The 27,065-nt window shown below is 47.4% G+C and overlaps 1 protein-coding gene across 2 annotated transcripts in view; it reads right to left on the bottom strand.

Moving 5' to 3' along the window:
- Positions 1-201: 201 nt before the first annotated feature.
- ZDHHC14 (zDHHC palmitoyltransferase 14) overlaps positions 202-27,065 on the bottom strand; it is a 232,857-nt gene continuing 205,993 nt past the window's right edge. Inside the window, exons 6-9 of one of the 2 annotated variants that reach the window (XM_080941504.1) lie at positions 23,985-24,087; positions 21,753-21,862; positions 15,822-15,924; positions 202-1,245 (exon numbers count right to left, since the gene is read on the bottom strand). In XM_080941504.1, the coding sequence (XP_080797630.1) occupies positions 841-1,245; positions 15,822-15,924; positions 21,753-21,862; positions 23,985-24,087 (721 nt within the window). In that variant the 3' untranslated portion in view covers positions 202-840. The remainder of the gene's footprint in view (positions 1,246-15,821; positions 15,925-21,752; positions 21,863-23,984; positions 24,088-27,065) is intronic. The other variant, XM_080941505.1, reaches the window with a different exon arrangement.

The raw sequence follows: 27,065 nt of genomic DNA, 5'->3' as shown, positions 1-27,065 counted from the left end.
ATCATGAAGGTGTGGGTGTTAAGGGCTGGGGGCTGTTGGCACGCTCAGCTCCCATCTAAGAAGCCAAACCATGACCCACAACCTGAAGACCTGAATTTTTTGGCTCTTTTGCACTATCCCTTCCCAGGTGATGCAAATAAATAACTATGTGGAAGCTGTTGACAACCGTATACAGATCAAGAAAATAACAGCGGAGTCATTTTATTGGCTGTGCACAGGAAGTTCATCACACGGGAGGCAAGAACGGCCCCATGGTGACAACAACATCACACCCATCTAAACCTTGGCAGAAGTTAAATGTCTGTCCAGGGCAGGATGGACCTCGGTTGCCCTCTGCAGCAGGAGATGCCCGTCAATTAAGTCCAGTAAGTCTCAAAGGGCTGCGTCACCCACCGGGCTCAGTCTGTCGCACTGAAAAGTTTCACAAGATTAAAAAGCGGGAAAACAGAGACAGCGTTTCTCCTGGAATACCGCCGCTGTCACACAGACTGCAGTGTGGCATGCAATCCCATGTCTGGTAGGCTTTTCCCTTTGGGACGTCTGCCTCGTTCTGTTTTAATGAACAAATGGAACGGCGGGTCGATTTCAATTAGTAGCGTAACGTTAAGTCCAATTCCAGTCTGGCCACCAGCATCGAAGACGTTCCTCGTGTCTGTTCCAAGAGCAGCCGACAGAGGGCGCTGCACCCACGCAGCCTCTTTCAATTCCAGGCTCCTCTTGTTGAGGGTCTCCCCTCCCCTGGCCCACCCTGCAGATTCCAAACAAAACGTCCGTTTGGCTATGTCCAGTATTTTTTTTTTTTTATTTGTCACTTGTGGTCCCCAGGGCTGGCTATGCAGGTCACACGGAGCTGAGCTTTACCAAGCCCCTCACGGAGTCTTCGTGCAGGGAGTCCTGGCTGGCCAGACCCAGCATGTGCATGGTACGGCTGTGTGCCAGGGGGCTGCCTCCTGCCCCCAGCATCCTTGGCGGTGAGGGTGCCTCGTCTGGAGTCAGAAACTGGTGGCCCCCATGCTCATCCTTCAGGGGCATAATGTCTGAGAGTGTGGCCTCTGTGGCAAGGTTGGGCATGGAGGAAGGTGGTGTGGGCTGGCCCATTGTCAGGCTAGCACACGGGGTGCCCAGGCCCGGCTTCCCAGGCATATGCAGCTCTTCGCTCGTGAGGCTGGGTTCGCTCTGAAGCAGGGGGGTGGCTGCGGCCTGCAAAACGAATTTGGTGCTCTGAATGCACTGGTCTTGGTCGCACTGGAGAACAGCAGCGGGGGTTGGGGGGGGCAGCAAAGAAAAGGAGATGGAAAAGGAGAAGGCGGGGGAGGGGAGGGGAGGTGAGGGAGAAGAGAAACCATTAGTATCTTGTCAGTAAGGCAGAGGCAAAGAGCAGACATCAGGAGAGACCCCAGCACGTGGCACATACAAACTTGTGCTGCAGAATAAAGTACTCTGGTGAGCAGGTACCTCGGTGAAGTCTCCAGGGTGCGACATTAGCTACAAGTTATAATCCACATGCCCTCCATTCCGAACTTAAAGGATGTCCCAATCCCAGGAAAGGGTCCCAGGATTTCCCTCCCACAGAAATAGAGGCCACAGCTTCTTGTAGGTTGAAACATTGGTGTTTGTGTATGTATTTGTACGTGATGTACATGCAAGTATGCGTGCACGTGGTGTGTGTTGCGTGTATGTGCTTGTGTATGCGTGTGTGTACATATGGAGGTTGAAATTAGGTACCTTCCTCTGTGGCTTATATACTGAGGCGGGGTCTTTCACTTGAACCCCGTGATTTGGCTCGTCTAGCTAGCCAGCTTGCTCCAGAGACCTGTTTCTGTCCCCAGTGGGCTGTGACTACAGGTGGGTCATGTGACATGGCAGTGCAGACATATTGTATTTCTAACTTGTGGGATGGGGACCCTGTTGCTCTGCCAACCCTGGCTTTGAAACGTGTAGAACCTTCAGAACCAGAGACACTGGGCACAGAACATGGGAATCCTGAACCCCATCCTGCTCAGGGCCCCACAGTAGGGTCGGAAGCAGCTTTACAAAGCAAGGAGACACAAGCGTGGGTTTTGGGTCAGGCGACCCACTGGTGCCCTATTCTGGGGGAACAAGCATCTTCTGCTCTTTACATAGGAAGGACCCTAAGGCACACAGGGCTGGGGGTGTGGCAACTCAAGACTCACACCTAGATGGACCTAGTCCTTGAAGCTGGGGTTTTTGGAAGGAAACCAACTACTACACATGATGTGTAAATATATTGGTAAATATTGATGATGTGTAAATATATTGGTAAATATTGATGATGTGTAGATATATTGGTAAATATTGGCTCCACTTGGCTTAGTAGTCGCTCATTTTTCAGTCATTACCAAATGCATACTAATAGCCCTGCACTACCAACAGGCACAACCAGATGTGCCTCTCACCACTGTCACCCCACAGGCAGCACTCAGGAACACCTACAAGACAGCCTTACTAGGGGCAGCGAGAGCAACCATCTGAGGTTGCAAATCTCTATCTCATTCTCCGTTGTGTGAGCACCCTTCCCAGATCAGGCCTTTCTCAAGTTCCCCCACTCTGTCCATGAGCTGAGGCTGGAGTGAGTAGCTTATTAGAAGTCCGAAACCCTCGACTCGAGGCTAGAGCCAAACTCAAAAGGAAGCTCCAGCAGAGGATGGGAGCCTCGGGGATGGGAAATCTTGTCTCACCCAGCCAATGGACTGTCAAAGAAATGTGGAGGTGGGGTGACAGCCTGGGGGGGGAGGGGAGTGAGGAGGAGGTGGACTGAAAGGGGAATTTCTATTCAAAGGGATGAGAAGACCGGGAAAGAATGTAGAGCGGCTGTTGGTTAATCTCCAGCAGGCACTAATTCATACATTGTCCAACCTTCCAAATCATTTCCCCCACACCAGAGTTATCAGGACAGCAGGGCTATGCCCAGGTACCACCGTCTGCTTTGCATAAGCACATGAGCTTGGCCCTCATTGATTAAATATCTGCTTCCAGGAGAGTCAGATAGACCCTACTTTGTAAGGCTGTTCTGCGACAATCACCATTTAAGATTCCTGCCAGCAGGGACGCCCAGGTTCTGAAAGCCAGGCACCGTGCTACAGGTGGCCAGCAAATGAACCTGGGCCACAGGGCAGGTTGAAAGGCAGCAGCTGGGAAAACAGTGGCCTTCTCTGGATGACAGATGCTTGTCATCAGATACAGTGAGGGCTCTTGGGCCATGTCCACACACCACAAAGGGAGAAGCAGACCGCTTGTCTTGGTTGACCTGCAGAAAACCCTTCATATTGGAAACTAACTGGCAAATTCTATCTGAGGGACCAGCCCAAGCCTTCTGACTGCGTCTTACAGACTCCCAGGAAAAGTGCGTGGGACAGGCTGGAGCTTGGGGGCATTTGTCAGGCCGCACAGTGAGAATGGAGTTGGGGGTCCCCACACGTTGTTCTTCCATGTCCCCCTTCCTCACCTCAATCTCTTCCTGTCTTCCCTCCTCTCTCCTTTTCCTAGCCTCCAACTCTTGTCCCCCATCCCCAGTGCAGGCATGGCACATGCAGTGCCACCATACCTTGTCATTCTAGCGTTCTGACCCCCCCCCCCATTGCCGGTCCATTCTTTTCCCCAGTCATTTCCCCATCTGAGCCTGGAAGCAGAGCCAAGAGAACCTTCCTAACCAATGTGGTTGCCGATGTGGGCGCTAGTGTGGCTTCTGAGATGTGTAGTAACAAACATCACTCTGCTGACTTAAACAGCTAGCCAAGTCTGGTGGCACCATGAACCCAGGCCTCTTGCTGGCACCGTTCCTTTCCAAGGTCTTAATCTTTGCATATGAGTTTTTTTCCCCTCTCAGAACTCCTCTGGAGCAACGCAGCCCCCCTACCGGTGTCCCCCTGCAATTCACCCTTTGGTGTTTTACCATTTAGACTCAGTGTCACCGGCTGGAACTCTGTTGAAAATGCCTTATAGATTACCGTGGTTACACTGGAAAGGCTCAGCTGGTGAATGTTTGCTGTGCAAACACCAGGACCTTGGAATGATTCCCAAAATCCATGTTTTTTTTTTTTTTTTTTTTTTTTTTTTTTTTTTTTTTTTTTTTTTAAATCAGGCATGGCAGCATACATTAGTAATCCCAATGCTGGGAAGGCAGTCACGGTGGATCCTTAGGGCTCCCTGGGCAGCCAGCCCAGACTTCTTTTCGAGTTCCAGGCCAGCAAGAGACTCTCAGAAAACAAGGTGAACAGCACTGGCCAAACAACACACAAGGTTGACCTCTGGTCTCCTCATTTGTCTCTGCCACAGCCCAACCCACTCACACCTGCATATACATGGACACACACACACACACACACACACACACACACACACACCTGCATAAAGTCACCTAGAAGTCTTTTCAAGAGTCTATTCCAACCCTGACTTCTACGTACATTTGTTTTAACATCTTGAAGGACGGCTCGGCATTTCTCTGCTCGGAAGGCCTATGTTCAAATGCCTCATGAGCTGCCTCCACCCTCTCCTAGGTTTATGAAGTTCCAGTGAGCATAGGTTTGAAACTGTGAGCCTACGGGCTGAGAAATCCTGCTGCCTCAGAAAACTATCTGACTCATGCATGTGGACATCTGCAAGGTGTTGCTCATATCTGTTCTACAGAACAGGGGGCCTCAGTTTCCAAACACTGATTATCTCTAATGGAATTTATAATGTCCATACTATAAATATATAGTGTCTGCAGTAGACAACTCCTTAGAATAAAATCAAATGAATCAGGATTATGCAGGGCTGTAATTATACTTTATATACATACTCACATGCACTTTTTAGGTCAAAAATTTTAAATATTTGCCATACTGTTCAAATTCTAAGGGTGATGATTGGATGAACTGTCATGGTCCTGAACAGTATGGTTTGGAAAAGGGCCAGTGTTCGCAGGGTTGCTATGGAGATGCCCAATAAAAATATCCTCCCACCCTTTGGCTTGTTTGACCTTTGCTTCTAATTTACAGTTCTTGTTTACTTAAAAAACGTTTTTAAAAGTTACATTTATTTGTTTGTGGTGTGTTCGCGTACACATTCGAGAGCGTGTGTGTGTGTGTGTGTGTGTGTGTGTGTGTGTGTGCATGCACATGCATGTGAGTGCTAGAGGATAATGCTCAGAAGACAGTACTCCCCTTCCACTCTGTGGATTCTAGGACTTAAAACTCAAGTTGTCAGGCTTGGCTGCAAGTGGCTCTAACCCTTAAGCCATCTCAAAGCCCCCATCTTAAAGCTATATCTATTTCATTTTCTTTCTGTCTGTTACTACACACCCTACTTGCCCTCCCTCCGTATTTCTCTTCGACACCTTTCCTTCCTGCTTGCATTTCTGGTTGTTCTCTTTTTCTGCTTCTCATCTTCCACTCTCTTTTCTCCTCTGTGGCTCTGCCTTTCTAGTTTCTCATTTGAGGACTTTTAACCTTCCACCAGTAGAGGGCGCTATCACCATTTTCCTCTTTAAATTTGGTGGCCCTGCTTCTAACGTACACTGGAATTTATCTCCCTTGTTATATAATCTTAAGAGGAAAAAGCAAAGCGCCCATTTATAAATGTGATGGTTTGTGCACACATGAACACCACATGGGAGAAATCAACATTTTCATTTTTGAGACAATCCTCTTAAAAGAAGGAGTAGAACGTTTGTGTCTTGAGTTCTGGGGCTTTGGCTCCGAGTCATAGCCCATGTTTAAACGGTAAAGAGATGTATGGTTTCAGAGGTTCCAATGCCACACAGCAGATGAGTATTTAATGCTTCAGTCTGAAAACTGAAGGCGACAGAGGGCCAAGAGCCGACATAGTGGGTAAAGAAAGGTGTTTGCCATCACGCCCAAAGACCTGAGTTTCCTCTCGGGTCTCACATGATAGAAGGAGCGAGCTGATTCCCTTACGTGTCCTTGGCCTTCCACCCAGGTACCACTGAATGCATGAGTGGAAGTGGACACACACACACACACACACACACACACACACACACACTCACACCTTAAGTAAATAAATATAAACCAGAGAAAACCCTTTTTAAAAAGCCATACAAGCTCAAAACATCAAAGAGACCACTTGCTTTTAGTTCCTACAGATTTGGGGGTAAAACTTGAGACACGTTCTATTCTGGCTAATGCCTTATCTGAAAGCCTGTAGTCTCGAGAAGCTATGACTTTTCCAGGCAGTCTGTAGACACATTTACAATGGCTTAGATTCCTCATGGCTCTTGCTCCCATTCTGTCAAAGGGGCTCAAGCCGAGCAGGGCTTATTTCTGCTCAGCTATAGAGCTCTGTCTCTGGCCCCATGGGGGCACTTATGGGCACACATCGATAGACAGAAGACTACCCTGCCTTCCAGAGTCCACCTGAAATGCAGATTTAGGTTGGGATGCTTGATCCGGCCTTTTCAGGTTCTGCGTGGATGTGTCAAATGAATCGTATTCTGTAGAGAAAGCTCGTGGGTTGTGACTACCTCAGCCCTGGGAGGAGCCTTTAGGCTGCTGCTCTCTGTAAAAAACACCTAGGGAAGAGGGTGTACTGACTGGTTTTGTGTCAACTTGACACAAGCTGGAGTTATCACAGAGAAAGGAGCCTCAGTTGAGGAAATGCCTCCATGAGATCCAGCTATAAGGCATTTTCTCAACTAGTGATCAATAGGGGGAGGGCCCAGCATTGTGGGTGGAGCCATCCCTGGGCTGGTAGACCTGGGTTCTATAAGAAAGCAGGATGAGCAAGCCAGGGAAAGCAAGCCAGTAAGTGACATCCCTCCATGTCCTCTGCATCAGCTCCTGCTTCCTGCCCTGCTTGAGTTCCAGTCCTGACTTCCTCTGGAGATGAACATCAATATGGAAGTGTAAGCTGAATAAACCCTTTCCTCCCCAGCTTGCTTCCTAGTCATGGTGTTTGTGCAGGAATAGAAACCCCGACTAAGACAGAGGAGTTAAGGAAGAACATTTTTCATGGAGTCAAATTGTCAAGGAAGAAACCTCAGCTCAGCCCCGAATTAGCTACATACTTAATGCTGAGGAATTTGTCTCTTCAATGGGACAATTAGCATGCTTCCACTTGGCCTCATTAACGCCTCACCTTTGAGATTAAAGGAGATGTAGATGCATGTAAAGAATCCTGTAATGTGTCAGGCACGCAGTAATTAATCTCAACCTCATTCCTCCTCCCTCTCTTAACCAACACTACTGATACCAATTATTCGAGACCTGTAAATACTGGGGCTGGAACACTGGACAAATAGCTTTGAAACACAATTATAATCACTGTGGTCTTGTTACTGCCTCTAAAATGGAAATTCGGTGTATGTGAACATGTATGTGTATGAGTGTGGTGTATGTGCTTGTGTGTGGGTAAGGGTGTACTTGTCAGTGCTGAAGCCAGAGGAAGATGTTGGATGTCCTGGTCTGCCACTGAAGCTGGAGGTCGGCTAGCAATCCCCCTGTCTCCACCACACAGTATACGGTGGCAGACGCATGCGCACACAATGCTTGGCTTTGAACGTATGTGCTGAGATCCTGGCTCAGCTTCTCATGCTTACCCAGCTGCCGCCCTCTTACTCACTGAGCCACCGTTTTAGCTTTCCCAGTTGAGACATGATCTCATGTAGTCTGAGCTACCTAACCTGCTACATAGCTGAGGCTGACCTCGAACTTCTAATCCTCCTGCCTCCACTTCCCAAGTGATGAAATTAGAGGCATGAGCCACCATGCCTATTCTGAAAAATTCATAAGTCCCTGAAATTTGACTTAAGTTCCCCTTAGGGTATGAATAGCTGGTGACAAACCTTTCCAGGAGGACAGAATATGATGACAGGGTGTGTGAACTGTAAGGACTATGCGGAAAAAAGAATCGCACACGTATTGACTTCCTGTGTTTTCTCTCTGGGGTGTAACATGTCACAGAGTTTAGAGTAGGGGCTCAGGTCAAATTGTGTTTTCCTTAGATGGCCTTTCCTAAGCTCTGTAACACCCCAGATTCCTTAGTCTGTAAAATGGAACCAATGTCAGTGCCCATCCTTTGGGGGTCATTGTGGAGGTCACAGGGGTCATCCACGTTACAGCTCACAGCACCTGTTATGGTAAGGAAATGGTAAACACATGTGATGGGGGTAGGCATGAAGGAAAAAGCAGGTGAGTGGGTGAGAGCTCAGCTTAGTGGCAACCTTGTCACACAACTGGGTCCACTTACAGCATAGGACATAAAGATGTGTTCTAAGTGCTTGCCTGAGTGGTGTGTTGGGTAGTTCTTTTGGTTTGTTTCTGTTTCTTTGTTCGTTTGTATCATGGGTGGTACCATCCCTGGGCTGGTGATCCCCGGTTCTATGAGCAGGCCATGGGGAGCAAGCCAACAGGCAGCATCCTCCACGGCTTCTGCATAAAGTTCTTGCGTGAAGTTCCTGATTTGGTTTCCCTCCCTGAACAGTGTGTGACTCAGGGTATATAAAACGAACGAGCCCTGTCCTCCCTAAGTTGCCTTCTTGGTCTTTAATCGTAGCAGTAGGAGAAAAAGATGAAGACCCCGAAGGAAGACTGACACTGAGCTATCCTTGGTCAGTCATTACTAGGAGCACTCAACCTTCCCAGCCTGATATCTGTAAGGTGGGGACCCTCATCTTCCACAAGCTCGGGCATTTTTCTCTTGGATTGAGGAGGATTGAAATCCAAAGCCCAGCATGAGGGCCTCATTCTGACCTCTGGGTCCACACAGACCAGCCTCACCCCGGGACTCGCTAATCCTCTCAGCCGTGGGCAGGAGTCTTGTGAAGTTCTGGTAGTTTCCAGCACAGGAGCCACCCTGAGATCCTCAAAGCAGAGGCAGCTTGGTGAGGCAGAAATGACACTGGGGCTCTGGGGGAGCTAGACCTTCAGACTTATCTGTCTGTGGGCCACTTGGCTAACACAAAGAAATGATTTCTTTGCAGCCATTCACATGCACAGGGGTTCTTAGGAAATAAGTGAAAGTCCATACAAATAATTCATAAAATGTGATTAATTTTTTTTCATGAATGCTAAATTTCACGATTAACGAAGCCAGCATGTTGAGGGACTCACAGGAACCAGGCATTTGGTAATTTTGATTCGGAAGTTCTCATTTGTCAGGCCTTGCATCTTTCTTTAGATCTTGGTGTTCTTTTTCTTTTTGGGCATCCAGGAAAGTGTACAGACACTGACCCATAGCTTTCTGTGGATTAAATGCTCTCTTGGCTCATGGGCTAATTTGATCTTATCAAAGCCATTACTTCAAGGAGTAACACTGCCAGGCACTGCCACAAAGAAGACTTCTGTCTAGCCCCTGCTCTCACATTCAGGGTGGGTGGAGCTCTTTGCTAAAGGTGGAGAACAGAAAAAAATGGGGTTTGGCGGCAGTATCAGGCTGATACATGCTGAAGAACCCTTCCCCTTCCCCCATGGGTGAATCACTGGGAGGGATAAGCTCACCTACACTGAAGTTTAAATAGTACTTGATATGTGCTGGTAATCAATACCTACTACGTGCCTGCTATAAAATGATAGACATTTGAAGTAGACAGGCTCTCTGCCAAATCCTCAGCACAGCCCTGGGGGCTGAGTGTAACCGCCCCTTTCCCATTTTACAGCTACAGAACTGGAGATTCTTGAAGGTGGTGTGACTTCTCTAAGATCTCCCAACCCCAAAGCTCCGAGCTGGTTCAGACCCCATACACTGCGGCACAGCACTGCCTATATATACCCGTCTACTTGCAAAAGCCTTCCCTTTGGTTATCTCTGAGAATTATTCTCGCCTGCCGTTTCGCTCATCGTTAAATGCTGCAGCACAGAGTACATCCTGGGTACATGGTAAGGTTTATCCACATCTCCACTAATTCGCCGTGAATTTCTACCATCCACGTTTCTTTGTGCACCAGGGGAGACCTTTCCTGAGCCCTCCCTCTAGGTAGGCACCCTCCAGGTATCACAGGTACCTGAATTCCACATGTCCAAACTGGCTCCCCATCACCATAGCTGGGAGCTACTGCCAGTGGGCTGAATGACCAACTCACTCAGCAAAAGGCTGCCCCCAGGTTCCCCTCCTGAGACAGTATCATTTTACTTCTTAAATTCCGCCTCTTTGCTGACCCTGCCTCTGCTGTTCTGGATAGCCCCTAAGGTCACCTGGACTTGTTGGGTGTCTTTTCTGCTTGTCCTGGCTCCGATGTCAGCCTCCCTCCCCTCTATGAACAAACCATGGCCTCCTGTAATACTACTACCCTCATTTACTCCGTATGGAAATCTGAAGGCCTTACTTGCTGATTTGAGGCTCTGTAGCACCGCAGTGCCCTGTGTCTTATAGAGAACAGAATCTAAGCTGGTTGAAACGAACCAAGACCCTTTGTTCACTTCCTTTCCTGCCTGCCCCCTCCATTCCACCACACTCTGACATCATCTTCCTACTCCATAGCCTCAGTATCTACAATAGTCCCTGTTCCCTGAGAATCAGACCCATCTGTGTCACCCAAACATACGTGTTCACTCTCTCTGGACATCCCTCTCACTGTACTCTGAATGTCAAACACCTCCCAAAAGTCCATGTGTCGGAACTGGTCCCCAGGATTCCACTACTGGGAAGTGGTAGGGTTTTTAGGGCTGAGGCATCTTTAGGTCACTGGGGGTGTGGCTTAAAAGGGGGACCATGAGATCCCAGCCTCTTCCTTTTTGCTTCCCCACCATGAAGTGAGCACTTAGCTCTGCCCTAAGCTCCCTACCATTGATCTCAGGTCCCATTGCCAGAGACCTAAAAGCAAAATGTCCACAGACCATGGACCAAAGCCTTTAAACTGTAGGCCAAGACAAAGCTTGTCTTTCCAGTTTGCTGTCATCTGTTGATTAACATTTAGCCCACATGGCCACCCCTCCAGAAAACTTCTCCTGAAACCTTGGTGTGGTTTTTCCTTTTCTTGAGGTCCTCCACTACCCACCCTTGCTTGGTTTATTCTAGAACATTCTACTGAAACCCTCCCTATATCAGAAGTCTTTCAAGGTAAAAGGTTCTTTGCTCCAGAATAAAACAAGACAGAATAGCCTCAAATTGTTCTACGTAACCCAAGCTTTTGGAGTGTGTTAGGAGGGATTTTGGGCTACAGTAATGGGGGGGGGAGGGAGGGGAAGGGGAGGGGAATGGAAGAAGAGGGAGGGGAAGGGGAGGGGAATGGAAGAAGAGGGAGGGGAAGGGGGAGAGAACTCACCCACTGGGGATGATACGTCTCTAAGCCCATCCCAGCTGATATACTCCAGCAAGGCCACCTCTCCTAGACCTTCCAAACAGTTCTACTAATTGGGGGCCAAGTGTTCAAATGCATGATCCTATGGAGAACATTCTCTTTCAAATCACCACTGTGGGGATACCTTCTAAGTTTTAATGAGCACAGAACAAGAGGCAGGGGTAGTGTGGGAGAGGGAGGCAGGCCTCAGGTGGCACCACTTAATACAGTGTAGATATGTACCAAATAAACTTGGCTTTGCTTCAAAATGGCTGGAAATTCTAACTCAATATGAAAGGATTTGCATGTTTGTTTCACATGGAGGATGAGGACACAAGATTTTCACAATTGATTGTGAGTGCTAACTACACAAAGTAAATACATAAAAGGGAAGTTATGGCAAGCACCTGGGCTAGATACTTCCAGTGAGCCAGCTACTCCCAGTGATAGAGCTGTTTCCGAGAAGCAAAGGAGATGCCTGCTATCTCGAATTGCATTAGACACCAGGTAGCTCGGGAGCTATTCATGTCTGCTGGCTATGCCCTGCTGGTTCTGCTGCATGCGTGCATGTGTGTGCGCATGCTTGATAGGTGTAGTTTGGATGTCTATTATAGGTAGTCTAAGAATGTCAAAGGAAAGGAATGCTTTAATAGCCCCAAAGATACCATAGCTAATTTCACCATACCTTAGCTCCAAGACCACTCCTGGGTCTATACACTCACCTCTGTTGCTACTCAAAGGGAAAGAAAGCAAAGCAAACAATGGAAGATGCGGGACCCCCTGCTGGAGTCCCTTGGCTGGAGGCTCCAGCTCTCTCAGCTAGGAGAGTTATGTTCATTTCATAAAACAACGAAGTAAGGACCAAAAACAGGGCTGAGAAAATGGATGGGTAAAGCTCTTTCCACCCAAGTGTGAGGACCTACGCTGGATTCTCAGAGCCTACATAAAGCTGGGTTTGGTGGCTCATCTCTGCCATTCAACTGAAGGAGTAAGATGGGACCAGAGTCAGGGTAATCACCAGGAGAGCATGGGCCGGCTGGCTTTGTACACACAATAGTGATCGGTGAGAGACACCGTCCCAAACAAGGTGGAAGTGAGGGATTGAGAGCTGAGGGTGTCTTCTGATGTCTACATGTGTGTTGTGGCACTCACATACGTGAACACACACAAACACACCTTCTCTCTCCCTGTCTCTCACACCCCCACCCCAGATTAAAATAAAGACCACCCTTTTAAAAAAAATCCCAATTTGTCTCTTCGGGATTATTCTGTGTGCATTAAAAATTATTTAAAGTTCATTATTTTATTCATTATGTGTGGATGTGTTCATGCCACTGAATATGTATAGGTCAGAGAAAAACTCGGCAGGGTTGGTTTTCTCTTTGTAGCTTTATATGTGTTCTGGGAACCAAATTCAAGTCATCAGGCATGTAATTGAATGGGAAGCAGCCATCCGGCCAGCCCCCACCATGTGAAATCTTTGTCTACATCTCTTTCCTTCCATATTTGTAAACCATTATAATTTTCTACTTGTTTTATCATTTCCAGTCCCCCAGCTAGCTCATCTTTCATCCGTTTCCAGAGTAGACCGGTACTGATCGATGTACAACGGGAACAGAGGAGAGCCGCACGTCTCTACAAAGACACCCGCGGCTGATGCTGACCGAGAAACAGAAACTCGGAGCAGACCGGTCAGCACAGAGCAACTGACTGTCTGTGAAGGGAAACTCAAGGCCCGAGGCCTCACTGGTGAGCTCTCCCTCATCTTTGAAGAAAAGATGACATCCACTTTCACAACTTACTCAGCAAAAGACTAGAGAACGTGTCTCCAAACTCATTACGGAAGGCCAGTGTCACCCTGATCCCAACACTGAGTGGCTTTTTACAGACAAAGAAAGCTACAGACTGAATCTCTTATGAGTAGAGACACAGGCTGCCTCAGCAGAGTAGCAGCAAAGTGGATTTACCCCAGAACTAGAAGAGACGCAGAGACACATGGGAAGAGAACTGCACAGTGTGGCTCTGGGGGGAGGGGCATATAGATCAGACTTCAGCATGCCCCCATCCTCCAGAAAGGATGGACAGACTCAGTTTGGGAATTGTGGGTTATGATAGGCTGGAGAAAAGATCTGAGAGTCATGCTTGCCCTCTTCTGGGGGGGGGGGGTTATTCTATGTGGCGGAACTGGGATGTTCAAAGATCAACTCATAACTGCTCTGAGCTACAAGGGACTTGAGATACAGGAAGCCCCAGCTCCTCCTTTGTCAGCAAAAGGAGGACACCAGAGAGGCAGTATGAGTTGCTAATGGTTATGGGGATAACTGGTAGAAACCCAGCTACACACATCAGTCACGTCCTCTCTTGTAAAGATGCTCAAAAGGTTCTAAGTGTGCCAGGCTCTAAGTGTGCCAGGTTTTGCCATCCATGAACTTCTGGAAGGAAACGGTATGAGTGGATTATTTCATGGTGCTTGCCTTGCGTCCAGCAAGATTTAAATGCTGTCCAAAATCCCACTTCATCTTCAGAGAGGCCCTAGCAGATGACAACATTACAGGCTCCCGCTTTATGGATGAAAACACAGGTCAGGAAAAGACTATGCAACTGCTCCAGCTCATGTATCTGGTCAACGGTGACACTCTGGTCTCCACAGTTAGCTCTCTCTCCCCGCTTCCTCCTTGTTCCTCTTCAAGGCATCTAAAGGCCTTGAAGCTCTACAGCACCCCCATGTGGAAGACATGCCTCCGTGTGGTTCCTATGACAGGCTGAAGTGCTTTGGCTCAGGGATTGACCCGGTTCTTTGCTATTAAAAGGTTTGCCCGTGAAATGCCTCCTCAATGGCTCATGGTGTGCAAATGGTCCATGGCCAGTAGAGGGAGGTTCTGAAGCCATTGGGAGCATAAAGTATGTCACTTGGGTGTCCTGCCCGAGCACAGGGGGCTAAGCAACTGTCAGCAGAGCCGTCATTATGAGCCTACATAAATCTCTCTCCCCTTAAGCTGATTGGTCAGTGAAATATAAAAGCAACCAACCCATGTCTCACTCCTGATTCCAGAGGGGCTTACAGCAACCTTCAGGATGGCTTTTGTTTGGGTTTTAAATTAAGAGACCGTGCAGAGCATTCTGAGGTCGGTGCAGGGGAGTCTCAGGGAGACCAAGGCAAGACCATTGGTGTCGGTTGGACACCGCCATCAGGTGTCGTGTTGTGGACTTGCTTCCATGTTGTTGACATTGAATGTGGGAGAATGAGCATTGTGACCCTTTTATCTTTTGAGTCTAGCACTTTGCATGTAGTAAGAACCCCGGGGATGGTGCTGGATGAATAAGTGGGGGTGTGCATGTATATCAACATGTGTCCGGGAAGTCACCATCAGACACTGGTGGATATTCTGGTATGTTCCCTTCATGGTTAATATCGAGTGATAGTTTTCCACTGTGGGTTTAGGATTAAAGGAGACCATTAAATGCCTTAGACATCTGTTGCCTAATAATCAATCCCTAATAAATAAATCCTCCTTTTTGTGAGCACATATCCGACTCTTTCTGTTCTTGCTTCCCTTTGAGAAAATAGGGGTTTTCAGGGTTTCTTGTGTGGGCGTATACATGATGCTCATGGAGAAGAGTGGCGAGACTGTGCTATGTCCATATTGCTTTCAAAGGAGACCTATTGGCTATCGAAGCAACAGCTAGCAAACAATGAGCCCCAGCATCTTCCTGCAGGAGGCTGCACCATGGGTGAGCAGGGTGTGGGGAAATTTCCAGGCTCCAGGTCTTAGAGGAGGTCTGCTGCTGACCTGTACCTCACTACCTTTAGCTCCCTATGCTCATTGGCAAGATTTCCCCAAGTCCACCCCAACCAGCTCCTCTGTGTGACACAGAAACTCCATATAGGAGACTCGGCTGTGCAAGCAGTGAACAGCAGAGTAGGTAGAGACTTGACCTTCATGTCTTCAGGCAAACACCTCAGAGTTCAGGCGCTGAGGGTCAGGGTCAACGTGCTGTGGTTGCAGATGTCTACAGGAAGATGCTTCCTGCCCCGCCCCCGCTCCTGGACAGTGGAGTGTGCATGCCGCTTGTATGCTCTGCTGTGCAGGTTTACACTCGGCCTGAGGATTGCATAGAGAGGCTGCAGGCTGGTCTACGATTCAGTATGGAGGTATGGAGGTGTATGGTGACGTCCACTGCCCACCTATAGTAGCAGGGCACGTTACTATAGTAACAGCACACACTGGGCAAGGGACAGCAAGGAAATGGAGACTATCAAATAGGTCTAGCCCTGGTGGGAAGGTAGATCCTGTCCTTTAACTGTTTCCTGACTTTGTGGACATATGTGTGACATATGCTATTGAAACAAAGACATGGTGTGTGTTAAGAAACAACCAGCCAGACTAGATAGATGACACAGTCCCTCCTCTAATACTGTCCGACTTGATCATTTCCCTTCCCCATGGCAGCATGTCAGTCATGTAGATGTTCCAGCTGTCCCTTCTACTAAAGTATTTTCCCAGGCATATATTATTGGGTTAGAGGGCATATCAGAAGAGAAGGCATCACAGGGAACAGTGACCCCAATACAAGCTGTACCTACCATGTCACTCTGCGACTGCGTGGCCCCATACATAGTGATCCCATTTGATGGTGCTGCTGGCTGTGGCGTATCAGGCTGGATGTAGCCTCTTCTGTCGATGAGGCTGCAGGAGAACAAACAGAGGAAGGAGAGAGTGAGAAAAAGCTCAGTGATGCTAACGATACGATTTAAACATCTGGGCCTGAGATTCTTCTACGATGGTTCTTCTTAGCTGTTAATTTGATGGGTTCTAGAATCATCTGGGAGATGAGCCTCTTGGCATATCTGTGGGAGATTATCTGGATCAGTTTAAGTAAGGTGAGGCAATTCCCCCACTGTAGGTGGTACCACTCCCTAGGCTAGGATCCTGGACTGTATAAAAAGGAGAAAGTGAACTGAGCATCAGCATCTATTGTTCTGTTTCTTGAAGATACAATGTAACTAGTTGTATCGAGTTCCTCTTGTTTGGACTTCTCCCTTCATGAAGTACCCTTGATCTGTGAGCCAGAATAAATCCTTCCCCCACTAAGTTTGTTTTGTTAGGTTGTGCTATCACAGAAGCAGGAAGAGAGCATCTTGGCATCTTGGACTATTCCATATGTATCCTTCACATGAAACCAGCTACCAAATTCTTCTTCCTTTAGGGTACCAAGATTCAAACCTGTGAATACTGGGCAAGTGCTCTAACACGGAGCTATAGACTCGCTTGCCACTTCTGCTTTTTAGGAGCCCCTGTTTTTAGTCTAAATGTTTGTCACCTGACCCCAGCAGCTTCCTCTTAGTTACTTCCCACAGCCACAACTGTTCCCAACTTTCCTCTCCAGCTTCAAGCCAATGTCATTTTATGACAAGCCTGTGTCATCTCATCACACGAATTCAGATATATATTCCAAGTGGTCGCACCATGCTAGCCTTGCAGGAGACCAGAGCAAGCCACACCTGTGCCCAATCTTCTTTCCTCCCCAACTCTGTATTTCTTTTCAAACCATCCTCACCCAGGTTGCATTCTCTCCCACTCATTCTCCCTCACAGACTGATGTGTTTGAACACTTGTCCCTTGGGGAGAGGCACTGTTAGGAGGTGTGGCCTTGTTGGAGGAAGTGTGTCACCGTGGGGGCTGGGCTTTGTGGTCTCCTATGCACAAGCTATCCTCAGTGTGGAATTTCAGTCTCCTCCTGGCTCTCTTTGAATCAAGCTGTAGAACTCTCAGCTCCTCTAGCCTGCCTGGATGATGTCATGCTTCCTGTCATGACAATAATGTCCTTTATAAGAGTTGCCTTGGTCATGGTATCTCTTCACAGTAATGGAAACCCTAAGACATTTTATAACACACGAGAAGCAACTCAAGCCAAGTCTGCTCAGCAGGCTGGCGGGATAAGAAGGTCCGGCTACATAAAGGTAGAGCAGAGGGAAGGAAAGGCAAGAAAGGCCAGGAGGAAGAGCAGAGATGAACATCTCCTCCTCAGCATGGGGATAACCCTGGGGAACCGTTAACACCGAGAAAGGAGCCCCGGCCTTTCCCTGTTAATTTGATTCAATGGGGTAGGTGGTATAAGGGGCTAAAGACTCCACTCCAGCCAGCATCCTGAGTCACCACAAAACACAGCTTGCTGTGCCAATTTCAGAAACTGTAGCTAATCTATAACCAGGGACCTCTCACTCCAATGACCCAAATAGAGCTGCAGTCCCTGTCACCAATCTAGAGCATCCTTTGCCTTCTCTCTGCTTATCCTATGCATGTTCCCATTCCCTTCTGTGGACCCCTAGGCTGTTTCTAGACTGGAGCTGTCTAATTCAAGACTTGATGCTTGCCCTAGTCAACACTTCAATTAGGAGATCTCAGTTCACCTTTCAGCGAGCAGGTCTATGGGGAGAGCCACTCTTGAAAGTGTTCCTTCCAAAGAATTTGAATCTTAAAGACCATGGCCCCAATCCAGCTGAAATATGGTCTTGAAATATTGCTGTGATGGAACACCAAGACCAAAGAAACTTGGGAAGGAAAAGTGTTTATTTGGCTTATACATCACTGTTCATCATTGAAGGAAGTCAGGACAAGAAATCAAGCAGAGGAGGAACCTGGAGGCAGGAGCTGATGCAGAGGCCATGGAGAAGTGCTGCTTACTGGCTTGCTCAGCTTGCTTTTTTATAGAAACCAGGACCAAGGATGGGCTGGGCTCTCCCAAAGTCACTAATAAAAAAATGTCCTGGGCTGGAGAGATGGCTCAGCAGTTAAGAGCACTGATTGCTCCTCCAGAGGTCCTGAGTTCAATTCCCAGCAACCACATGGTGGCTCACAACCATCTGTAATGAGATCTGACGCCCTCTTCTGGTGTGTCTGAAGACAGCTACAGTGTACTCACATACATAAATAAATATTTTTTAAAAATGTCCTACAGGCTTGTCTATGCCCAGATCTTATGGAGGTCATTCTTTTCAGTGGGGGCGCCCTCCTCTCGGATGACTCTAGCTTGTGACAAGCTGACATGAAACTCTCCAGTGCAACTGACTGCTCGTCAGCTTGACACAGAAATGCGCCACTTCTCAGTTAGGAGTTTCCGTTCTCATGATTCCCACAATAATATCACAATACTTAAAGCCCCCACAGCCCTCTTTCAAATTCAAACATATTAAAACTTCAGCCTCTTAAAAATATCTAATTTCTTAAAAAATTCGAAATCTCTTTAAAACGTTCAAAGTCTTTCAGCTGTGAGCTCCTGTTTAAAAAATAAAAAATAAAAAAAAAAAAAAAAAAGAAAAAAAGAAATGAAATACCTTCACACTTCAAGAGGGAAGAACCAGGACACAGCCACAATCTGAACAGAATAAAACCAGACTCCAATAGTGTAAATACTCCATGTCCAATGTCTGGGAATCACTCATGATTTCCTGGGGTTCTACAAGGGACTTGGGACGCTTCTCCAGCTCTGCCCTCTGCAGCACACACAGCCTGTCTTCTAGGCTCCGGCTGGCTCCCCTCCACTGCTATTGCTGTTCTTGGGGGTCATCCCATGGTACTGGCATCTCCAAAATGCTGGGGTCTTCTATAGCAACTAGAGCTCTCCTGGGCTCTCTTCATGGTGCCAACCCTCAACTTTTCTGTGTGACCTCTTCAGTCCTGGGTCTTCAACTCTCACTGAGACTGCACCTTCACCAATAGCCTCTCCTGGCGTCTCACAGTGCCATGCCTCAGCTGCTCTACATGACCCCTCCATGTGTTAATAAAGTCAGTACCATCTGGGTGACTCTTACGTTGGCTGCCAGTGGATGAGGTACAACTTGTGTCCCCCTAGAACATGATTCTGTGAGAGGATTACTCAGGAAACACTTCCCAGAAGATTTCACCTCAGTAATAGCTGGTCTTTCCTTAACCACGGCTAATTTCTTAGTCTCAGCTGACTAGCACTGAGTATCCCAGCAAAGTGAAAGTTTTACTTCAGTAGTTCTGGTCTCTTGCTCATCACAGCTGAATCTTCATCCCCAGCTAACCAGAACTATAAGATCTTAATTCAAAGTTAAGGAATGACCATAATTGAGTCTTTAAACTTCCCTCTGAAATTTTACAAGCCATGCCTCCATTTTCTGTATGGCCCTCAACATTCTTATCCTCCAAGCTCCTACAGAATAGCTCACCACACACTGAACATTCAATGGCTTCTCTCTTTTTTGCATAAAATTTCAAAGTTCTTCCATAATCCTTCCTAAAACAACACGGTCAGGTCTGTCACAGCAATCGACATGGTATCAACCTGTCTTACTACTGGTGTGAAGAAACACCATGACCAAAGAAACTTGAGAAGAAAAGGGCTTATTCATCCTTCAATTCCATATCACTGTTCATTATCAAAGGAAGTCAGGACAGAAACTCAAACAAGGCAGGAACCTGGAGGCAGGAGCTGATGCAGAGGCCATGTAGGGGTGCTTCCTACTGAATTGCTCAACACCACTTGCTCAACCTGCTTTCTTGTAGAACCCAGGAGCACCATCCTAGGAATGGTACCACCCATGATGAAATGGGGCCTCCCCTGTCAATCACAAATTAAGAAAATGCTCTACAGGCTTGGCCACAGCCAGATCTTATGGAGACATTTTCTCAGGGCATTTTCTTTTCCAGCTGACATAAAACTAGCCAGCACAAAAGAAAGTCAGTCTAGCTGCAAGGGAGTCATTTGGGTCATGACAAGTTTTGATCTGTGAATACACAAGCAGGGCCACATGCAAACAAAGGATCCAGGAATAGGAAGAGAGGTGGGTGGAATACACGAGTCTGGTTGAGCCTCCCCCAGACTCAAGTGTGTATTTTGGTTAAGGGAAGAATAGTTTGGGTCTTGACTCTTCTGCTCCTCCAAGGCCTCTCCATGGCCTACCCTAGGACTCTGTAACATGCTCACAGAAGACAATATAAGATGTTGGGAAATTCATATATTTCCAAGAGATTACCTAAGGATCCCCAAGGAGGAGGCCTGATGAGATCTGAAGCTCTTTATGAAAAGCTGGTACCCACCAGCCAGGACTGACCTCATCTCTAAGGCAATCACTTCCTCTGGACTTTGCTTGCCCTATCAACCTAGACCCAAGAGGAGCCCCTAAAGAGTAAACAGGGTTCCCCAGAGACCCCTCAGTTCAGGAGGAGGAAGTCAAACTGTGCTCCTAGTGTTCCTGGCTGAAGTTGGGTGAGGACCTAGTTCTACTTACCCAGTGGGCCCACTGTGGTGTAAGCACAGCAGCATGGCTCTGTGGTTGAATGGCCTTGGAGACACTTGCAGGTGCACACACACACACACACACACACCAGGGCTATCCGTCCCCCATTACTCTTATTCTTTAGTGAGAGTTAGCTAAGGCTGACAGTAACATGAAATGTGTATGCATCCCACAAGCACACATCAGTAAGACCTACACACACAAGGGGACTGCTTTCTCGACTATCCAGCCACCTTGGCGGTGGCCTCTCTTTGTTTTACACATTTGAGACCAGATGGGTGAGGTACAAATCAATCACTCAGACATTTGTTGTGGAAACCTCTCAATCAGTATTTGAAGATGACAGACTTAAAAAAAAATTCTACTCCGCTGTAACTCACAAATAAACACTGGCCATATTTTGAACTTGTACAATTCTGACTAGGGAACACATGTACTGGTTCCAATGTTAGTTGACCTAAGTTATCCAGCATTTGCTAGCTGTGTAATCTTGAACATATTATTTAGATTCTGTGCCTCAGTTTACTTTTCCATAACACAGAAAATAATGGTATCTACTTCAGGCATGAGACAAACATCTTAAAAATAGATGCATACAAAGCACTTAGGAAGCTAACACACATGTGTGCCTCCCCCTCCCCCCAGAGAGAGAGAGAGAGAGAGAGAGAGAGAGAGAGAGAGAGAGAGAGAGAGAGAGAAGCCAGTTACTGCCAAGAATGATACTATCTTCAGTGCCATCCCTCCATCCCCTGCTCTGCCCTCACTGGGTCTCCCTTGAGACTATGTCAATGCCACAGCCTGCACCTCAGCCTTCAGCATCTATCCCTACATGGCTTCTAGTTGCTTCCTGCACATGGCTCTGGCTCCCTCATTATGCCAAGCACAGATCCCAGTTCATCCCGGAAGTTCAGTGTCCATCAGTAATGAGCAGAGTCACATGCTACAGTTTTTTTCTTTCTGAAATATACCAAATTCCTTTCCAGCTGGGCACAGATTCAACTCAAGACCCAAAGAAGTGAAGCCTGGCCAAAGCAAGCCAGGCTTCTATGCCATTGTGTCTAAGCATCACACAGAAGAGAGTGGGACTGGGGGCGGGGTCATCTGTGGGTGTGGTCAGCTCCACCAGCTAGGGGCCAGGCATCCACCTCTGAGCTGGGTTAAGGCAGACAAGGGATTTGCTCTCCTGAGATCTGCGACCAGTGTACCAATCTTACCTATCTGTGACCAGGTAAGTAAAGCTCTGTCTCTTACCTGGGAGAGATGGGCCCACACAGAGCAACACAGCAATTTGTGAAGATGTTTCCGTAACTGTAGGGATTGTAATTTTCTTTACCTCTTTTATTGGACCAAGAGCCTTTGATCTGAAAGAAAGGGAGCATCAATAAATAACACATAATTTCTGGAGAACCAGTGCCAAAGTTCAGGCTAACTGAACCCAGAGATGTCCCCAAAAGATACCACTAAGGGCTGGGATGTAGCTCAGCAGGAGAACTGCCAAGCTCATGCCAGACTCTGCCTCTGTGGCTCTACAAACAGTAAGTCCTGGGAGAAACTGAGGCACGTTTCTGAGGAAAACAAGCAATTATAGGAAAAGTTAGAAATATCCTCAAACAGGAGCTTAGATTAAGGAGAGGACGGCATTCCCTGGGGACAATAAATAAATAAGTAAATCCTCATTTAAGATTATACCGCGGCACTAGAAGTTCCTCTAATGGAAAATAAAAACTGTTTCTCATACTGCACCCTTGTTTATTGTTGTGTGGAGCAGCTGTGGGGTGCTCACATGTGACCATGTAAGGGTATGAGCCTTGCATATGGAAGCCAGAGAAGACGCCCCAGTGCCCTCTACCACTCACCAGAGACTTTGTTGCTCTTGACGGTGTCTCTTAGTGAACCCAAAACCTGTGGCCTCGGCTAGGCAGGCTGGCCAGTGAGCTCATGGGTTCTGCCTGTCTCTGCCCTACTTCTCTCATGTCCCCTGCCAAATGCTGGGGTTACAGGCTTGTGTAGCCATATCTAGATTTTACCTGGGTACTGGGGAGTCTACTCCAGGCCCTCACGAATCCAGAGCAAGGGCTCCTATCCAACCCTAAGTTATAATTAAGTGAACGCTAACGGAAAAACCATTAGCACGGGTCCCTTAACTGCCCATTTAGATGGAGGATTCAGCCTCTTGTTAAAAGTGTCTGTTTTGTAGATTCCACTATTCCCAGTTATCGAATCGAATGTGCTGTTCTGGCAGTTTTTAATCTCTCTTATCATCATTCATCTTCCTTAGCTTTTGTTTACGGGAACTGAATCTGTTCTGAGACATTTAACATGCATAGAAAAAAAAACCATCTCAGTATGAAGATCGAGGGAGAGCTACACTTGCTGGGAAATCAGCATGTTTTTCTTTTTTTTTTTTTTTTCCCTCTACCTGCACTATGCATACAGATGCTCCTGAACTCAAAGTTCAACTTCACGTGAGGGTAATTTCCTCCAGAAACCAGTGCTATTAAGGATGGGAGCTGAGATTCCAAGATGTCAGCCCGCCATGGTCTGTCTCTGTTTGGGGAAGTGTTAACAGCTGCCTACAAAAGTATTTAAGAGGATTTGAAGAGGCTCCTCAAAGTTGGACCTGGGTGTCACTTGGCTCAGTTTAGGATGGTTCTGACATCACGGCAAAATACAGGAGAATGGAGGGATGCCTGTACATACAGGAGGACAGAGGGATGCCTGTACATACATGAGGACAGAGGGATGCCTGTACATACATGCAGGACAGAGGGATGCCTGTACATACATGCAGGACAGAGGGATGCCTGTACATACATGCAGGACAGAGGGATGCCTGTACATACATGCAGGACAGAGGGATGCCCTGTACATACATGCAGGACAGAGGGATGCCTGTACATACATGCAGGACAGAGGGATGCCTTACATACATGCAGGACAGAAGGATGCCTGTACATACATGAGGACAGAGGGATGCCTGTACATACATGCAGGACAGAGGGATGCCTGTACATACATGCAGGACAGAGGGATGCCTGTACATACATGAGGACAGAGGGATGCCCTGTACATACATGCAGGACAGAGGGATGCCTGTACATACATGAAGACAGAGAGATGCCTGTACATACATGCAGGACAGAGGGATGCCTGTACATACATGAGGACAGAGGGATGCCTGTACATACATGAGGACAGAGGGATGCCTGTACATACATGCAGGACAGAGGGATGCCTGTACATACATGCAGGACTCATGGATGCCCTGTACACACATGCAGGAATCATGGATACCCTGTACACACATGCAGGACTCATGGATGACCTGTACATACATGCAGGACAGAGGGATGCCTGTACACACATGCAGGACTCATGGATGCCCTGTACACACATGCAGGACTCATGGATGCCTGTATACACATGCAGGACCCTGGCAGGGCTAACCACACAAACACACACACATTATGGTGAGGAACTTACATCTTCGTTTGTGGTCTGGTTGGAGCTGATCAGGTAGGTGTGGAAGCCTGAGAGGCCAATGATGGACCAGACGGAGAAGAAGCATATGACAGCCTCTAGCACAGTGGGTGAGTCAAGGAGACCAACAGAAGGATCATGGGCTTCTCGTGGCTTCCCGAGAGGCTGGACGTCAGGAGGTGAAGGGCTGAAACCCCACAGGCAGGTCCTGGGCTCCTTCTAGCCTCTTATCCTTTCCTGTTCTCAAACCAGACACTCCTCCTTCAGTCCAGGGCCACACTCACACTTTCTGTCACCTCCTTCTTCCCCAGTGCAGAGTGACATTCACAGTTCTGCTAGGTACCCTGGGCATCACTTCTTCAGATGAACCAGCCCCCAACCCCCCCAGAGCAGTTTACCCTCTGACCTTCACCCTCTTTGACTTATAATGCAACCAAGGATGGATGGAGGCTAGCTGTGGCTCAGACCTTTGATGGAAGGGTTAAATATTAAATATTGCTCTGAGTTTAGCTCCTGAATGCTGAGGACTGTCTCATCGACAAGCTTCCCCCTCCCACGGGATAGCTTCTGTGAACTGTCTGATCTCGGCTTATGAGTGAGTGAGTGAGTAATCCTGATGCCTATGAACTCAGGGTGACTCTAAGTGTGGGGTCAGGCTGGGGTGTTCTCTACTAGAGACTTCTGGGTAGTAACTTTAAGTGTGGGATCAGGTTGAGGTCCTCCTTCCTAGAGACTTCTGTGTAGTGAGAATTTTGGAGTTTTGGCTTTTTTAAAAAACACAGAAATATTATAAGGACACACTTTATTTTAATCCCAAGTGTGATATGTGGGGCTGCTTTAGACTGTCTGCAGCAGCTGACTACGATTTGCCTCCTGCTCTAGCAAGAGCATGATTTTGTCAGCTACAGTTAAGTTTCTGCAATTGTGTGATGTTTGGAAATCTGGGAGACTTTTCAGAGGGTACATAAACACTGGGACACTGTGTAGTGGGTTGTTGTTGGGTTCTTGGTTGCAGTTTGCTAAGTGCAAAGAAGAAACAACAAGAAGAAATTAGGTATTCTGACAGCAAAGATCAAACTTGCTCCAAGGAACTCAATGCTCTTAATTAGCAGGAGTAGTCTAACAATAGCATCCCCAGCTTTCTGACCCCTGGCCTTAGTGATTGCTTTCCTTCACTTTGTATCTCCTTTTTTCTCTTCTCTAGAGTTGTAGAGAGGGTGGAAGAAAGAATTCACAAAGTAGCATAAGACCAGCTACACCCCTGCCCAGGTGCTTAGGCACTGGGAGAGGATAGTGAGAGGAAGCCACCAATGGAAGAATAGCATGGCCCTCACCAAATGGAACAGAGTGGCCTTCACCAGATGGCACTGATCAACCAAGTATGGTAATTTGGAAGGATGAGAGAATTTTTCTGTCCCAAAAATGTTTATAAGAGTCTATTTACAAGATACAGATGTTTCCCAGGGGAAAAAAAAAAAACATTTCATCCTGGGGCAGATGTGGGGTTTAGTACACATCTTGCATTCTCCCAGCAGTGAGTTACAGACTGGGGAAAGAAGCCTTGTACTTTCCTTGTGCGACCAAGGATGGAGGGACTTGGAATGGGCTGTGTGCTGCCATCAGTGTTTCCAGACTGGAAATAATTCTCCTTAGATGACAGAATGGAAGATATCACCCAGTGTCTCTGTGTGGTGATGGAGGCTGTTGTTGGGGACAGGGAGTCTCACATCAAATGGGAGGTTAGGTTTGGAGAGATGGTTCAGAGGGTCCCTAGAGGACAAAAACACAAGGAAGCCTAGCCAGGGATGCAGAAGCCCTCTGTGTCATGCAGGGCTACCCTAAAGGAAATGGCTATGGTGGAGCTTTGTGTGTACATGGGGCAGTGGCTATGCAGTTCAATGGCCAGGGCTCCCATATGTCCTTTGTTTTCCTCCCTATCTGGGCTGGGAGGTGGCTCAGGAGGATGCCATCTTCCACACTGGCTACAAAGTAGGGGTAGAGTCCAGGAGGGCAAGATTAAGTGACCAGAGGGGAGACTAAGCCAGCGAAATGAAATTGAGCCATAGGAGGTGGTGACATCAGTAAGAACTCTGTGCAGGTAAGTGAGAAGATCACAGGCATTGAGACAGAGTGACACAGGAGATGGGGGACAAAAAGAGATGTGGTCCAGGGGAGAAAGAGAATAAAGATAAAAGTGGAACATCAATCTCAGAAACATCTGTGCATCACCACATAATTATAACCAGACAGGATGGCGGGGAAGTCAAAATAGAAAGGCTCAGACATGAACCATAAAACTACAGTGGAGCAGGTGGTCAGCTGGGCTCTGGGCTTTGGGCTATTCCTTTTGCAATGTGACTTGCAATTACTAAATGCTTCCATTAGGAGGCAGTGTGATTGGTGGGAGAGGAATTGTAACGGTTTATAGAAATAACAAAAATGGAGAGAAAGAGAGAGAGAGAGAGAGAGAGAGAGAGAGAGAGAGAGAGAGAGAGAGAGAGACAGAGATTGACTGAGATTGACTCTGTGAGTACACCTATATGCCTTTGTAAGTCAGAGTCCAACCTTAAAATTCATTCTGTGCCACCACCTTTAAAAACATTATTTTTTTTGAGACAGAGTCTCTCACTGACTCAAAGCTTGCTAAGCATCTAAGCATGCTTGGCTAGTGTCCAGAAAGCCTTAGGAATCTGTGTGTCTTTACTTTCACAGTATTCGGATTATAAGCATATACTACCATGCCCAGCTTTAACTCATGGGGTCTGAGCTCAGGGTCTCATGCTTGCAAGGAAAGCTCTGCCAACTGAGCTAGATCCCCAGCCTGGAAAAACACAATTTTATATAAATGTCTCCTATGCCTCGGGAGCATTTCCTTACTGGTTAGTAGGATGCGGTGCTGCTGTGGATTTTAGCTGCCACAGAATGATGTGATGGCCAGGGACAAAGTGAGGCACTTTTGCCATCCCACCCAGATGATAATGCTGCCTAAGATTGTGTCTTGAGGAACAAGCAGGCTCTTCTGTAACAACAGCCACCACCGCCCAAGGTATGTTAGCACTGTTCTAAAGACTTCACAAGAACTGA

This window comes from Micromys minutus (genome assembly GCF_963924665.1).
Source record: "Micromys minutus genome assembly, chromosome: 30".
Lineage (NCBI taxonomy): Eukaryota > Metazoa > Chordata > Mammalia > Rodentia > Muridae > Micromys > Micromys minutus.
Note: the sequence above shows the minus strand (reverse complement) of the source record. Positions and strands in the feature narration are given on the sequence as shown.